General features: G+C 32.6%; 1 protein-coding gene across 1 annotated transcript; it reads left to right on the top strand.

Moving 5' to 3' along the window:
- The first annotated feature begins 3,781 nt into the window (after nt 1-3,781).
- Nucleotides 3,782-7,329, top strand: LOC130976103 (nudix hydrolase 25-like). The gene is made up of 6 exons (XM_057900872.1): nt 3,782-4,089; nt 4,943-4,993; nt 5,424-5,516; nt 5,837-5,931; nt 6,549-6,660; nt 6,764-7,329. Exons 1-6 carry the CDS (start codon nt 4,024-4,026, stop codon nt 6,866-6,868), a joined length of 522 nt encoding a protein of 173 aa, XP_057756855.1. The 5' UTR covers nt 3,782-4,023; the 3' UTR covers nt 6,869-7,329.
- The last annotated feature ends 9,477 nt before the right edge of the window (nt 7,330-16,806 follow it).

Genomic DNA, 16,806 nt, shown 5'->3' with positions numbered 1-16,806 from the left:
ACAAAGCAACTAAACACAAGAGTTTAGTAAAACCTTACTTACCCAACGTGATTAGGGGTATAATCCAACATTTACCTGCTACTAGAGATCACCTAAACAAGCAAAACCACAAAATCTACTCATAAACTATACATGAAAACGCGCAGAATCTAGGGCTGGAAACTGGGATGTGAAGAGAGATATCTTACCAGATTTCTTTAGATAAAAGGGAAGAGCTCGTCGAGAGCTTCGCGTGGCCGCAAACGGCTCGTCAATCGGAGCTCCGGATCGAAAGTTATGGCTCCCAGAAGGTGGAGGTAAAAAGTAACCACTCCCCTCTTCTCCTCTCATCTCAAAACCGCGCCTCTCCTCTCTCTTAGGGCTGGAAAATGAGTTCAATACTCATTAAATGAGCTTATATATGTTAGGTCTTGGGCCCGATTTGGGCCCAGTCCAATTCGTTAGTGTTTTTGGTCCGTTTGACCCATTTTGGGTCAAAACCTTAGAGATTAGTGTCCGATTTTTAATTCTAAATTAATTTTACCCCTTTCAAAATAATAAATCAATTTTCAAAATATTATTTTCCAAAATACACGGTACTGGATAGACTAGAGCCGGTACTGCCAAATTAAGCGCAATACGCATTTTTACAGAAACTTTTCGAAAGAAAATACATTTTCCAACTTAAAAAAATTCACTGAAATCAAATTTCACATTTATATTTTCAAATTAAAACTTCTAAATTTTGAATCTATTTCGAATACTAAAATTATTTTATTAAAACGGTTTTACGTAAAAACATGAGTTCTTACAATTCTCACTAACAATATTCTTTGAGAGTGATTGAGTTAGATCATAACTATAAAACCCTCAATTATATTTGATAGTATTTTGATCCTTAAATATACCTCATTTTTCTAATATAAAAGAGTAAAGATGTAATATCAATTTTTACATTGCACCTCATGACACAAAGCCAAAATTCCTTTTTCATGTACATAACCTTAATAACTTTATCAAATGCATATTTTTTTTCTTAGTGTGTTACAATGGTCAAGATTATTTAAATTATTTATTTTAACTCATCTCTCTTAAAGTTTAGTTCTCCTATAATTATTCTTTTAGCTAACAAAAAAATATTTACTTCAATAATTGTTAAAGACATAATTTTTTTTTTTAAGTTTTGTCACAAGATTATAAAATTTTATTTAAATTAAATAAGCATAATTACTTAATTTTATTATCTTATACAATCAATTCTATACATAATATATAACAGTGTTAAAATTCGATCAATTTAAAATGATTAATAATTAAAATTTATATTATTGTAGTTAATAAAACTCATCCTTTATGTTTGGTATTATTTTTTATTGATACAAAATATCATTAAGAGGTCATATCAATAATTATTCTATACATGTTTTGATATTGAGATATTATTAGAAAATAGTAAAATGATAAATAGCCTCTTCACATATAATATTGAGGCCAATGTGCTTGCTTTTTCAATGCTGTCATTAAATTTTATATTTTCTTGTATCAATCTAAAAATAAAACATGCATCCGTATAAATAAGTTAAATACATATATTTGAATTAATTAAATTAAGTATTGATATAATAAATTAAGGATTTTATTTATAAGACACATGTTAAATTTATAAATTAAAATTTTTTTATTGAAAATATAAAAAATTTTAAGTTTCTAATGCATTTATTTTATATTCATTAAATAAAAATATTTAAAAATTTTTACTAATAATAAATATATCATATAATCTAAAGACACATGTTAACAAAATTCATAAACTAATTATCATTGTTTGGTTCAATAAATTAAGTTATATAAATAAAAAATATCTTATAAATATGTCATATGAAAATTATAATATTTTTAAAAATTATTAATTAAAATACACAAATAAAAAAATACAAATTAAACAAAATTAATTTATTTATTTTAGTCAAATTAAATAATTAATGTAGTTAAATAAAATAAATAATTAATTATGATATTTTAAAATTATCAATTAAAATACATAATATAAATAATTAATATAAATTAAAATAAAATAAAACAATTTATTTTTATCAAATTAAATAATTAATATAACAGATTAATTATAATTAATATAATCAAATAAAATATTATATAATTTAATATTTATCTAAATTAAAATTAATTAATTAGTTAGTTAAATAAATAAATAAAAATACTTTTAGAAACATCAAACGTCAACTGTACCAACCAATAAGTTATAACTCAAATGGCATAATCTCTTAATATTCAATTAAGAGGTTGCGAGTTTGAGTCTTCTATTTTTGATAAAAAAAAATAAAAGTCAACTGTACCATTAATTAAAAAAATTCGATTTTAATAATATATAACATATTCCCATGCAGCAACACATAAAAGAAAGAATTTAAAAAAGAGAAAAGATGTTGAAATTGTGGGTTGATTGATGAATGATGATAAATGCTTGGCGAAGGCACAGAAAGTCAACGCCATGGCCTATGGGCCCCACAAGTTGAGTGGCTCCGCTTTATAGTACGAGATGCGTCTGTGTATGTATAGTCCAATTATATTTTTTCATATTGGATGGATTCATCCGCTAATTATTAGTATTTTTGGGTGAAAATTCAGGTGAAGTCAATTTAATATAAAGTTGATATTTAAAAGTTATTAGATGATTTGATTGGTTTGACTAAATTTTTATTTAACGGCTCTCAAGTATTAATTTTATCTGAAGTCGACTTCACCTGAATTTCTACCGTATTTTTATCATATTTGATAAAAATATTTTAATTTTGTTATATTTATATTGTAAAATATCTAACATATTTATTTAATGAAAATTATATAATTTTGTTTTTGAAAAATTATTTATGTGGTAGAAAGTATTTTTATAATAATGTAACGATAAGTAATTAAATATATGTATAATAAAGTATTTAATATTAATGTAAAATTAAATAATTAAATAAAATATGAACTTCTTTTCAATAAAGATTCACACAACTTAACAATAATAATAATAATAATAATAATAATAATAATAATGAGATACAAGTATCATACTTAATATTTAAACATACTAATTTTGAAACTATGATTGAGTAAAGAATGTTATTTTCTTTTAACTAAATGTCTAAAATTTGATAACGGGGAATCGAAGTATTTAGAAAGGGCTAGAGTGGATATCTATGTTTAGGAACACCAGAGGGTAGTGTAGCTGTGTAGTTGAGGGGTGTAGTCGCCTTTCTAAAATTTTAATTTTTGGTGTATATTTAATATTAGCCATTATTTTATGTAATTAGCTTTAAAAAAAGTATGTTTAACAAGGTTCTACTTTTTGTATAACAAACAATATATTATATATAATGCATGTATTTTTAAAGTTTTATATATTATATCTTATATTTTATATTTTAATGTGGTCACTAAAAAAACCAGAATATTGAAACATTATTTATTCAAAATAAATTTTTTAAAACTCTAAAACACTTTAATATTCAGCTTTTTTTGTTAATAGATTTTAATAAAAGAACTAACAATAATAATATCCTAATTAATTTATTAATAAATATTTTTTTATGAATGAACTTATCTTTTTGATGAACATGAATGAACTTATCTATAAATTAAGTATTACTTTAGTATTTTATGAGCTAGAAGTTAAAACAATTTTTTTTCCCCTAATTTGACTCTCAAAATTGTGTAAATATTTGAAGTGGGGGAGGCGGAGTGCGGAGGATAAGAATCGCAAATGGAAAAAAAAAAATTAAAAACTCAACTCCACAAATTCTGTCCTCAAGAGTCAGCGCTTTCCACTCAAAAACACACACACCACTTTCTCTTTCTCTTTCTCTTTCTCTTTCTCTTTCCTTTTTCCTCTGCCTTTTGGATTCGGGAACTCATATTCTGACACCTCCAACAACAAGAAGTTATCATCTCTCTCTCTCTCTCTCTCTGTAGTCTGAACAGTGTGTTATTATTATCCGAATCCATCAACCTCGCCACCTTCATCTCCCATATCCAATAATGGAGGATCTTCCACAAGGTTATCGTCCCAACGTTGGAGTCTGTCTCATCAACTCCCATAATCAGGTCCTCATCTGTCATCTCCCACTTCACTCTTTTTTTTTTAACAATTCATGATAAATGCAGTGTTTTCTTATTTCCCTACCTTATTTTTAGTATTTGATTTTTTATTTTGGTGTTTTAGATATTCTGGTTTTTAAGTCTTATATTCAGCTGGAATTTTTTTCTTCTTATTTTTAGTTTATTGGATGTTCACTTGTTGTAATTTTTTTTCTTATAAGGAAAATTCTGATGCTATTTTGTGTATTATGGCTCACTCGTAAAGCATTCTTATATATCAATACTGTCTCAAATCCGAAACTTAGATATATTCGCCGACATAAATAAATATGCAACACAAGCGGGAATTATTTTTTATTTTTTATTTTTTATTTTTCTTAGGCGTGCAGAATATTTGTCGTTTAGATATGGAAAATTTGGTTAACATTTTATTTTATTTTATTTTAATTTAATTCACTCCCTTGCTACTTTGTCATAATTGATTGGTATTTTGGACCACTGATTCAAAAGAAGGGAAAAATTGCAATAATTTAATGAACTATACTGAGATCTCTGTTCTCAGTGTTCTGTTTTGCAATTCGTTCAGACTTTTGGTGATTGTGACGTGTGGTATTTATCTAAGGTTATTTGAGCTTAACCGAAATGTTGCAGAATAACCGTCTGATAGCTTAGATTTGAGATTATATGCTATGATTTTTAGTTTGAATTTGTGTGTATAATTTAGAAATTTTATGAGTATGTTCTACAATTTTCAGTGTGCAAGTTTTTGAATCGGAGAAAAAGTATTGTTCTAAAGTATAATCATATTTTGCTCTCTGAGTAACATGACTAACAATTATCCCACTTTTTTTTCAATCAGATATTCGTAGCTTCAAGATTGAATGTTCCAGGAGCATGGCAAATGCCTCAGGTGAATTCACAAGTTCACTTTACGTGCTCAATTGTTTTGCCATTTTCGTCCTTTTCTTAGCATAAGTTTGAATTATTTACAAAGAATAAACCCAAAAATTTAGATCAAGGAATTATATGGAAGGGATTCATTTGTTATGTTCATTGATTGAGTGTTAGAATTATTTATTTATTTTTTATTTTTTGTCTTTCATGCGAGATACCTACTTTGAAGTTAGAGATACATCAACAGTAAAGGCTTGTTCAGAGTGCAGAAGCTGAATTAATTTTGATGCCTGTTATATTATTAATTGTGCATTGTTCCAAGTCATTGCAGAAAAATGGATTATTAATTTTGTTGCCTGTATATTATAGTTATTTCTTAGGTCTAGTATAGTATTAAAAGTTTCAGCTAAATCGATTGCTCGTCTCTTTGGGATCTTAAATATCAGGGGGGAATTGAAGACGGTGAAGAGCCCAAATCGGCTGCTATTAGGGAGCTTCAAGAAGAAACTGGAATAGCTTCTGCTGAGATAATTGCTGAGGTTTGTGCAGAACATCATTAATTTTGTTCCTGAAGTGAAAACTGCAAAAGTGTATGCCTACATTCTGAGCTCTTCAAAAGAGTGATATACTGATATGTTACAAGATTCAGATGTATGTAAATTATGAACAATTTTATCATTTTGCATAAAAGAAACCAAGTTCAGAGAAGTAAGAAACTGGGGCAATGTTTAATCATATTTAACAGAAGGATTTTACATCTTTGTAGATACATTATTTCAGAACTCTTGATCATATCTGAGAGATGAGTGGATGTTAATCTTTTCATACATTAGACTGAGCTTGCGCTTTACATTTTCAGGTTCCGAAATGGTTGACTTATGATTTCCCTCCTCCTGTGAAGACTAAAGTCAACCGTCTCTGGGGTGGTGAATGGCATGGACAGGCACAAAAATGGTGCGTACTTGTGTGTCGATGCGTTTCTATCTACTTATTGAAGTTTGTTTATTTGTGTATATAAAATACATTTCTATATGCTACTTTGATGCATTCAAGTTTGGTAATTTGGTATAAAAAGTGTTTGGGAGACAATAGAAATCAGCCTAAATCAGTCCAAAAGTACTTTATTTTGTAATTATTAGTTACCGCTGAAATAAATGAGTAATATTAGATGTAATTATATATATTACAGGTATGAAATTATGAATGTTAACTAAGTTAACTTTGAATTATTATCTCTCTAGTATTACCGATTCGGTATCTATCTAGGGAAGACATTGTAATACACAATAGACAGATAAGGTTACCTATGGTAATCAATTTGTCAAATTATGATTTAGACTAAGCTATTAAAGAAAGAGGTTTGTTATTGTTGCTAGTTTTGTTCACTTATGAGAAGCCTTGGTAGTATAAATATGGACATAACTTCTATTTGTTATAATGCATTTTTCTTCATTATTCATTTTGTGAGTTCAATTTCAAACTAATTAGCATGGGTCTTTTCTCATTGATGCTTATTACTTTTGAGAAAGCACACCAAAATTATGCTTCTTCTAACCTTGAACATTTGATAGGTTTCTCATGCAACTAAGAGATGATGATATTGAAGTCAACTTAGCTACCGGGGAAGCAGACCCGGAATTTGCAGAGTGGAAATGGGCAAGCCCTGAAGAAGTGGTCGAGGAGGCTAGTTTCTTTTTTTTTTTTTTCGAAATAAAATAAAATAAAATAGTGAGAATTTATTATCTCTCTCTCCAAGGATCTAATTTTTCTGCTAAATGATTAACAGGCAGTAGACTACAAGAGACCAACCTATGAAGAAGTTATGAGAACCTTTAAGCCTTACTTCCAAGGGAGTGCAATATCTGCCAAGTGCAAATCGGCGAAATGGTGAACGTTATGGATTCAAAATGTAGTTCAATCCATTTTCTTCACTAATTTTCACTTACTACTGAGTTTGGAATACCACTGCCACTATTTGTAAATGGATGCTAGGTAGAAAGCTGCTCATTAGGTGCTACTACTTTTTGTAATAATAAAGATAAATAGATGTATAAGGTGTATGTGGCTATGTGCAAAATTTACCTAGTTTTCTTTACTGAGAAGTTGATTGTGGTTTGTGGATGTGTATAGAAGTCTCAACTAAGTGGGAGGGGAAGCGTATATGGTGCTGCAGAATAGATGAACAATATGATTAGTGAGTGTTAAAGCGTTTTTTGGGAGCCTTTATTTTGTAAGACTGACTGCAGCTATTTGCTACTGAAAGAGAGATCATAGTTCTGCTAGATAACATTTGGCCAAAAATTGGGAGCCAGATGAAATTAATGAAACTAGGAAAATTCTGTGGTTCCATGAGAGGCTCTCAGTTCTTGAGATTTGGTTTGGAATTTATCAAATGGTATTTTCAAAGTTTGTTATTGTTTTTTGCTAGGCTGGGAATATCCTGTCAAGTATTTTTGGATAATTTGAATAGATTAGTCATAGGCAAATAAATAATTACGATGGCCCTCTATAATGAATTATTTTAATTTATTTTTAAAAAATTTGGCTAGGTAAATTATAATAACGACCGAGTATTTTCTATGATGCATGATTTTATTTCTATGATGCATGTAATACGAACACGAGATATGACATAATATAGATAAGACATATAAATTTTAAATTTTTATAAGATTTTGGGATATAATATAATATTTAGATTTAATTTGAGTAAACAACTTAATTAAATTTTTTTTGAAAAAAATGTAAACAATAAATATTTATATTAAAAATAAGTGTATAAATAAGTTATTTTATATTTGGTTTTTTAGTTTTAAAAGTGCTTATTTTAAAAGAAAAATGATAAAAAAATGTTATTATAAGAGAAGTTTTTTTTAATTTCTCCATAAACACTTAAATAATTTTTTAAAAGTTATAATTTTAAAAAAATTTTAGTCTTAAAACTTTTCATTAGGTCTGACAGACAAAGTGAACATAAGAGATTAATATGTCTAGATGTTAAAAAGTCAAAAATTTAAATGTATTTTCAAATTTTTGAAAATTTAAATATCCGCAGATCAAAAGATTAAGGACCTATTTATCTTTTTCTCTAAAAGTTAAAAAAAAGTTACTTATGGAGTTGATATAGATAGAAGTTTGGTGTATGATTTTTTTCTTCTCATTTTACCTCTACTACTGTAATCTCTATAACAATATATAAAGCGGATATGAAAATTTGGTATATAATTTTTTTATTATTTTACTCTTATTATTATAATTTAAAATCGTGCAATTATTCTCTCATATTATACAAAATTTACCTTCTGTATTAGTTAAGACTAATTTGTATATAAATATTTATGTATTTACTTTTAATATTTTAATTTTTTTTAATTTTAAAAGTGTTGGATATTTTTTTATTTAATTTATGTTGTAAATAGTAATATTTTATTTTATTTAATACTTAATAAATTTAGATTCTATTTTTTTATTCTTTTTGATATAATTGAATTAATATAATTTTATTGTATGATTGAGAACTTTAATTTCTGTTGTAATAACTATTTTCTCCTATTATATTGTTGAGTATTGCACATTTTTATTTAGTTTATGTTGCAAATAATAATATTTATTTCACTTAATACCTGATAAATTAGAGAAAATATGAAAGTTTGGTGTCTTATTCTTTCTTTTCATTTTACTCTATCACTATAGTCCAAAACAACTTGTGATCCTTGAAGTTATACAGAAGCCTTTATTTTGTGGTAGTTATTGAACCACTTTCCTTCTTACCTCTCTATAAACCTCTTAACAATCCTGCCTTAGTTAAATAATATTACGTCATAACCTCTATCAAAATTGTTATCTTCTCTTCAATCTTGTGATACATTCCAAACATTCATCCAATGAATTACATTAGTTCTTTCTTGGCAGAGCCTTCTTATATTCTTTTGACCCATCTCTTCTGGCGAATAGTACTCATGCTTATCTTAATGTCATACGTGATTTTTAGAGGCAAGAATCGATGTGTTAGCTTCTTAGAGAACGACTGGTAGATAAGGAGTAAATATTGAAAGTCTAAAACGTTGTAAGTTAGGACATTTGAGTTCAACAAAAAAATGTCATTAAGAGGAGGTTTAAGTTTTTAGTAGCTCGATGCATACGTGATAACTTATAATAAGTTAGCTAAGTGATCGGAGTAACATGAGATAGTGATATTATATTAACGTGTTTAAGTGCGTGTCAGATTATTAAAATTTTTGAAATAATTAGATCGATTGATTAGAAGCCGCTTGACGACAAGTGAGTTTAAAATCTCGAGTGAGTTAGCTAGAAGCCAAAGTTAATGATTGAACGTGGATAATGTTGAGAATTCAAAAGAAATGGAAATTGAGAAGCTTATTCATATAAGATAAAGTGTTGGGAATGACGTTGGATATTCGAGTGAACTTGAAACGGAGTAACAAGCGAGTTGGAAAGCAGCTCGTGATTGATTAGTTAAAGGAACAAAAGCGTTAACCTGTCGACCACATTGGCCTTGCAAATGCCTATTTTAAAAAATTTGTACTTTATTCTATTTCTTCAAGTTTTGGTAAAGTATTGACACCATATAACCTCATTGTTATCAGCCTATCTTGTAATTTCTGCTTTATGCCACATTCTTCTTTTATATCTAAGTCTTATGGTTTATCCGATATTTGAAAATTTATATATATACCAAGACTTTTTACTTTTCTAAAGTATTCAAAAGTAAAGTATTAAAAGTAAGCAATATCTTATGTATTATTTTAATTTTCGAGGACGAAAATTTTTATAAGGTGGATAGGATGTAAGATCTAGAATTTTCGGAAAAATGTTATTATGAGTTAATTTCAATTTATTAATTCATTAAAGACTTTATTTTTAGAAATTGTTGTATTAAAAGTAATTAAATTAAGTATTGATAATTAAATTAGAAATTTTACTTAATCTTATAATATTGAATAATTTTCTATATTTAAATTATAAATTTTAGTAGTTTTAAAATGAAAAAGAATTTTATATGAAATGATTTAAATAATTGAGATTTTTTGAAATTTAATGCTTTAATTTTTATAAAGAAAAAATTAATTATATTACCTTAAATTTTAAATTAAGAATATTAGATTAAAAATTAATTAGTAAATTTGACAATTAAATAATATTTTTCTAAAATAATTTTAAGAGGTTAAATTATATTTTAAATTAAATACTGTATACCTAATTTAATTAAAATGATCAAATCCCAATTTATTCAAAAATCTCTAATTTCAAATTCACCCAAAATCAAACCCTAACCCTAATTTTATACACATTTCCATATTAATCCTAATTAAACATAATACACCTTATTTTCCCAATCCTAGCTGCCACTACCCCTTTTTTACCCTAACCCTTCCACGCCGTCACCCTTCATTCAAAAAGAAAGAAACAAAAGAAAGGGAAGAACAGAAAGGGGGACATGAACACAGGGAAGAAAGAAAACAAAAGAGGGAAACGAAGATCAGAGGGAGAAGAGGGGGGAGGAAGTCGTCACCCCTATCCACTCGTCGTCGCCGTCTGGTGCACGAAATTGTGATCATCAATGGCGCCATCAACATGGTACGCTCAATTGCAATCTCAACTCTTTATCACAACTTCGCACAACTAACCAGCAAGTGCACTGGGTCGTCCAAGTAATAAACCTTACGCGAGTAAGGGTCGATCCCACGGAAATTGTTGGTATGAAGCAAGCTATGGTCATCTTGTAAATCTCAGTCAGGCAGATTCAAATGGTTATGAATGATATATGAATAAAGCATAAAATAAAGATAGAGATACTTATGTAATTCATTGGTGAGAATTTGAGATAAGCGTATGGAGATGCTTTGTCCCTTCCGTCTCTCTGCTTTCCTACTGTCTTCATCCAATCCTTCTTACTCCCTTCCATGGAAAGCTGTATGTTGGGCATCACCGTTGTCAGTGGCTACAGTCCCGTCCTCTCAGTGAAAATGTTCAACGCACCCTATCACGGCACGGCTAATCATCTGTCAGTTCTCAATCAGGTTGGAATAGAATCCATTGATTCTTTTGCGTCTGTCACTAACGCCCAGCCTTCAGGAGTTTGAAGCTCGTCACAGTCATTCAATCATTGAATCCTACTCAGAATACCACAAACAAGGTTTAGACCTTCCAGATTCTCTTGAATGCCGCCATCAATTCTAGCTTATACCACGAAGATTCCGATTAAGGAATCCAAGAGATAAACATTCAAGCCTTGTTTGCTTGTAGAACGGGAGTGGTTGTCAGGCACGCGTTCATAAGTGAGAATGATGATGAGCGTCACATAATCATCACATTCATCAAGTTCTTGAGTGCGAATGAATATCTTGGAATAAGAACAAGCTGAATTGAATAGAAGAACAATAGTAATTGCATTAATACTCGAGGTACAACAGAGCTCCACACCTTAATCTATGGTGTGTAGAAACTCCACCGTTGAAAATACATAAGAACAAAAGTGATCATTGGCTTCGGCCCCAGAGAGGGAACCAGAAAAACCAAGATCAAAAATGATCAAAAGATCTAAAATGATCCAAAGATTCAAAGATCTAAAGATGAAAATACAATAGCAAAAGGTCCTATATGTAGAGAACTAGTAGCCTAGGGTTTACAGAAATGAGTAAATGACATAAAAATCCACTTTCGGGCCCACTTGGTGTGTGCTTGGGCTGAGCATTGAAGCTTTCATGTGTAGAGACCTTTCTTGGAGTTAAACGCCAGCTTTTGTGCCAGTTTGGGCGTTTAACTCCCATTCTTGTGCCAGTTCCGGCGTTTAACGCCGGGCAATTTTAAGCTGATTTGGAACGCCGGTTTGGGCCATCAAATCTCGAGCAAAGTATGGACTATTATACATTGCTGGAAAGCCCAGGATGTCTAATTTCCAACGCCGTTGAGAGCGCACCAATTGGGCTTCTGTAGCTCCAGAAAATACACTTCGAGTGCAGGAAGGTCAGAATCCAACAGCATATGCAGTCCTTTTCAGCCTCTGAATCAGATTTTTGCTCAGGTCCCTCAATTTCAGCCAGAAAATACCTGAAATCACAGAAAAACACACAAACTCATAGTAAAGTCCAGAAAAGTGAATTTTAACTAAAAACTAATAAAAATATAATAAAAACTAACTAAAACATACTAAAAACATACTAAAAACAATGCCAAAAAGCGTATAAATTATCCGCTCATCACAACACCAAACTTAAATTGTTGCTTGTCCCCAAGCAACTGAAAACCAAATAAGATAAAAAGAAGAGAATATGCAATGAATTCCAAAAGCATCTATGAAGATCAGTATTAATTAGATGAGCGGGGCTTTTAGCTTTTTGCCTCTGAATAGTTTTAGCATCTCACTCTATCCTTTGAAATTCAGAATGATTGGCTTCTATAGGAACTCAGAATCCAGATAGTGTTATTGATTCTCCTAGTTAAGTATGATAATTCTTGAACACAGCTACTTTATGAGTCTTGGCCGTGGCCCAAAGCACTCTGTCTTCCAGTATTACCACCGGATACATACATGCCACAGACACATAATTGGGTGAACCTTTTCAGATTGTGACTCAGCTTTGCTAGAGTCTCCAATTAGAGGTGTCCAGGGTTCTTAAGCACACTCTTTTTTGCCTTGGATCACAACTTTATTTCTTTCTTTTTCTTTCTTTTTCTCTTTCTCCCTTTTTTTTCGTTTTTTTTCGCTTCTCTTTTTTTTCACTGCTTTTTCTTGCTTCAAGAATCATTTTTATGATTTTTCAGATCCTCAGTAACATGTCTCCTTTTTCATCATTCTTTCAAGAGCCAACCATTCATGAACAACAAATTCAAAAGACATATGCACTGTTTAAGCATACATTCAGAAAACAAAAGTATTGCCACCACATCAAAATAATTAATCTGTTATAAAATTTAAAATTCATGCAATTCTTCTCTTTTTCAATTAAGAACATGTTTCATTTAAGAAAGGTGATGGATTCATAGGACATTCATAACTTTAAGGCATAGACACTAAGACACTAATGATCACAAGACACAAACATAGATAAACATAAGCATGATTTTTCGAAAAACAGAAAAATAAAGAACAAGGAAATTAAAGAACGGGTCCACCTTAGTGATGGCGGCTTGTTCTTCCTCTTGAAGATCTTATGGAGTGCTTGAGCTCCTCAATGTCTCTTCCTTGCCTTTGTTGCTCCTCTCTCATGATTCTTTGATCTTCTCTAATTTCATGGAGGAGGATAGAATGTTCTTGGTGCTCCATCCTTAGTTGTCCCATGTTGGAACTCAATTCTCCTAGGGAGGTGTTGATTTGCTCCCAATAGTTTTATGGAGAAAAGTGCATCCCTTGAGGCATCTCAGGGATTTCATGATGAGTGGGATCTCTTGTTTGCTCCATCCTTTTCTTAGTGATGGGCTTGTCCTCATCAATGGGGATGTCTCCCTTTATGTCAATTCCAACTGAATAACAGAGGTGACAAATGAGATGAGGAAAGGCTAACCTTGCTAAGGTAGAGGACTTGTCTGCCACCTTATAAAGTTCTTGGGCTATAACCTCATGAACTTCTACTTCCTCTCCAATCATGATGCTATGAATCATGATGGCCCGGTCTATAGTAACTTCAGACCGGTTGCTAGTGGGAATGATTGAGCGTTGGATAAACTCCAACCATCCCCTAGCCACGGGCTTGAGGTCATGCCTTCTCAGTTGAACCGGCTTCCCTCTTGAATCTCTCTTCCATTGAGCGCCCTCTTCACAAATGTCTATGAGGACTTGGTCCAACCTTTGATCAAAGTTGACCCTTCTAGTGTAAGAGTGTTCATCTCCTTGCATCATGGGCAAGTTGAATGCCAACCTTACATTTTTTGGACTAAAATCTAAGCATTTCCCCCGAACCATTGTAAGCCAATTCTTTGGGTTCGGGTTTACACTTTGATCATGGCTCTTGGTGATCCATGCATTGGCATAGAACTCTTGAACCATTAAGATTCCGACTTGTTAAATGGGGTTGGTAAGAACTTCCCAACCTCTTCTTCGAATCTCATGTCGGATCTCCGGATATTCACTCTTTTTGAGTTTGAAAGGGACCTCGGGGATCACCTTCTTCAAGGCCACAACTTCATAGAAGTGGTCTTGATGCACCCTTGAGATGAATTTCTCCATCTCCCATGACTCCGAGGTGAAAGCTTTTGCCTTCTCTTTCCTCTTTCTAGAGGTTTCTCCGGCCTTGGATGCCATAAATGGTTATGGGAAAACAAAAAAGCAATGCTTTTACCACACCAAACTTAAAAGGTTTGCTCGTCCTCGAGCAAAAGAAGAAAGAAGATAGTAGAAGAAGAAATAGAGGAGATGGAGGTGGCTTTGTGGTTCGACTAAAGGGGGAGAAGTAGTGTTTAGGGTGTGTGAAAATGAAGGAGTGAAGATGGGTTTATATAGGGGTGGAGAGAGGGGTAGGGTTCGGTTATGGGAGGGTGGGTTTGGGAGGGAAAGTGGTTTAAATTTGAATGGTGAGGTAGGTGGGGTTTAATGAAGGATGGATGTGAATGGTGAAGAGAAAGATGGGATTTGATAGGTGAGGGGTTTTTGGGGAAGAGTAGTAGAGGTGGTTGGTGAATGGGTGAAGAAGAAGAGAGAGGGTGGTGGGGTAGGTGGGGATCCTATGAGGTCCACAGATCCTGAGGTGTCAAGGAAAAGTCATCCCTGCACCAAGTGGCGAGCAAAATTGCTCTTTATGCCAATTCTGGCGTTAAACGCCGGGTTGGTGCCCATTTTTGGCGTTTAACGCCAGCTTCTTGCCCTTTCCTGGCGTTTAACGCCAGTCTGGTGCCCCTTTCTGGCGTTAAACGCCCAGAATGGTGCCAGACTGGGCGTTAAACGCCCATTTGCTGTCCTTACTGGCGTTTAAACGCCAGCAGGTTCTTCCTCCAGGGTGTGCTATTTTTCTTTCTATTTTTCATTCTGTTTTTGCTTTTTCAACTGATTTTATGACTTTCCATGATCATCAACCTACAGAAAACATAAAATAACAAAGGAAAATAGATAAATTATAACATTGGGTTGCCTCCCAACAAGCGCTTCTTTAATGTCAGTAGCTTGACAGTGGGCTCTCATGGAGCCTCACAGATACTCAGAGCAATGTTGGAACCTCCTAACACCAAACTTAAGTTTGAATGTGGGGGTTCAACACCAAACTTAGAATTTGGTTGTGGCCTCCCAACACCAAACTTAGAGTTTGACTGTGGGGGCTCTGTTTGACTCTGTTTTGAGAGAAGCTCTTCATGCTTCCTCTCCATGGTGACAGAGGGATATCCTTGAGCCTTAAACACAAAGGATTCTTCATTCACTTGAATGATCAATTCTCCTCTGTCAACATCAATCACAGCCTTTGCTGTGGCTAGGAAGGGTCTGCGAAGGATGATGGATTCATCCATGCACTTTCCAGTCTCTAGGACTATGAAATCAGCAGAGATGTAATGGTCTTCAATCTTTACCAGAACATCCTCTACAAGTCCATAAGCTTGTTTTCTTGAGTTATCTGCCATCTCTAGTGAGATTCTTGCAGCTTGTACCTCAAAGATCCCTAGCTTCTCCATTACAGAGAGAGGCATCAGGTTTACACTTGACCCTAAGTCACACAGAGCCTTCTTGAAGGTCATGGTGCCTATGGTACAAGGTATTGAAAACTTCCCAGGATCTTGTCTCTTTTGAGGTAATCTCTGCCTAGACAAGTCATCCAGTTCTTTGGTGAGCAAAGGAGGTTCGTTCTCCCAAGTCTCATTACCAAATAACTTGTCGTTTAGCTTCATGATTGCTCCAAGGTATTTAGCAACTTGCTCTTCAGTGACATACTCATCCTCTTCAGAGGAAGAATACTCATCAGAGCTCATGAATGGCAGAAGTAAATCCATTGGAATCTCTATGGTCTCAGTTTGAGCCTCAGATTCCCATGGTTCCTTATTAGGGAACTCATTGGAGGCCAGTGGACGTCCATTGAGGTCTTCCTCAGTGGCGCTCACTGCCTCTTCATCCTCCCCAAGTTCGGCCATGTTGATGGCCTTACATTCTCCTTTTGGATTCTCTTCTGTATTGCTTGGAAGAGTACTAGGAGGGAGTTCAGTAATTTTCTTGCTCAGCTGACCCACTTGTGCCTCCAAATTCCTAATGGAGGACCTTGTTTCAGTCATGAAACTTTGAGTGGTTTTGATTAGATCAGAGACCATGGTTGCTAAGTTAGAGTGGCTCTGCTTAGAATTCTCTGTCTGTTGCTGAAAAGATGATGGGAAAGGCTTGCCATTGCTAAACCTGTTTCTTCCACTATTATTATTGTTGAAACCTTGTTGAGGTCTCTATTGATCCTTCCATGAGAGATTTGGGTGATTTCTCCATGAAGAAATATAGGTGTTTCCATAGGGTTCTCCCATGTAATTCACCTCTTCCATTGAAGGGTTCTCAGGATCATAAGCTTCTTCTTCAGATGAAGCATCCTTAGTACTGCCTGGTGCATTTTGCATTCCAGACAGACTTTGAGAAATCAAATTGACTTACTGAGTCAATATCTTGTTCTGAGCCAATATGGCATTCAGAGTATCAATCTCAAGAACTCCTTTCTTCTGATTTGTCCCATTGTTCACAGGGTTCCTTTCAGAAGTGTACATGAATTAGTTATTTGCAACCATTTCAATTAGTTCTTGAGCTTCTGTAGGCATCTTCTTCAGATGAAGAGATCCTCCAGCAGAGCTATCCAATGACATCTTGGATAGTTCAGACAGACCATCATAGAAAATACCTATGATGCTCCATTCAGA

The sequence above is a fragment of the Arachis stenosperma genome, chromosome 4, assembly GCF_014773155.1.
Source record: "Arachis stenosperma cultivar V10309 chromosome 4, arast.V10309.gnm1.PFL2, whole genome shotgun sequence".
NCBI lineage: Eukaryota > Viridiplantae > Streptophyta > Magnoliopsida > Fabales > Fabaceae > Arachis > Arachis stenosperma.
This window is presented reverse-complemented; position numbering and strand designations above follow the sequence as displayed.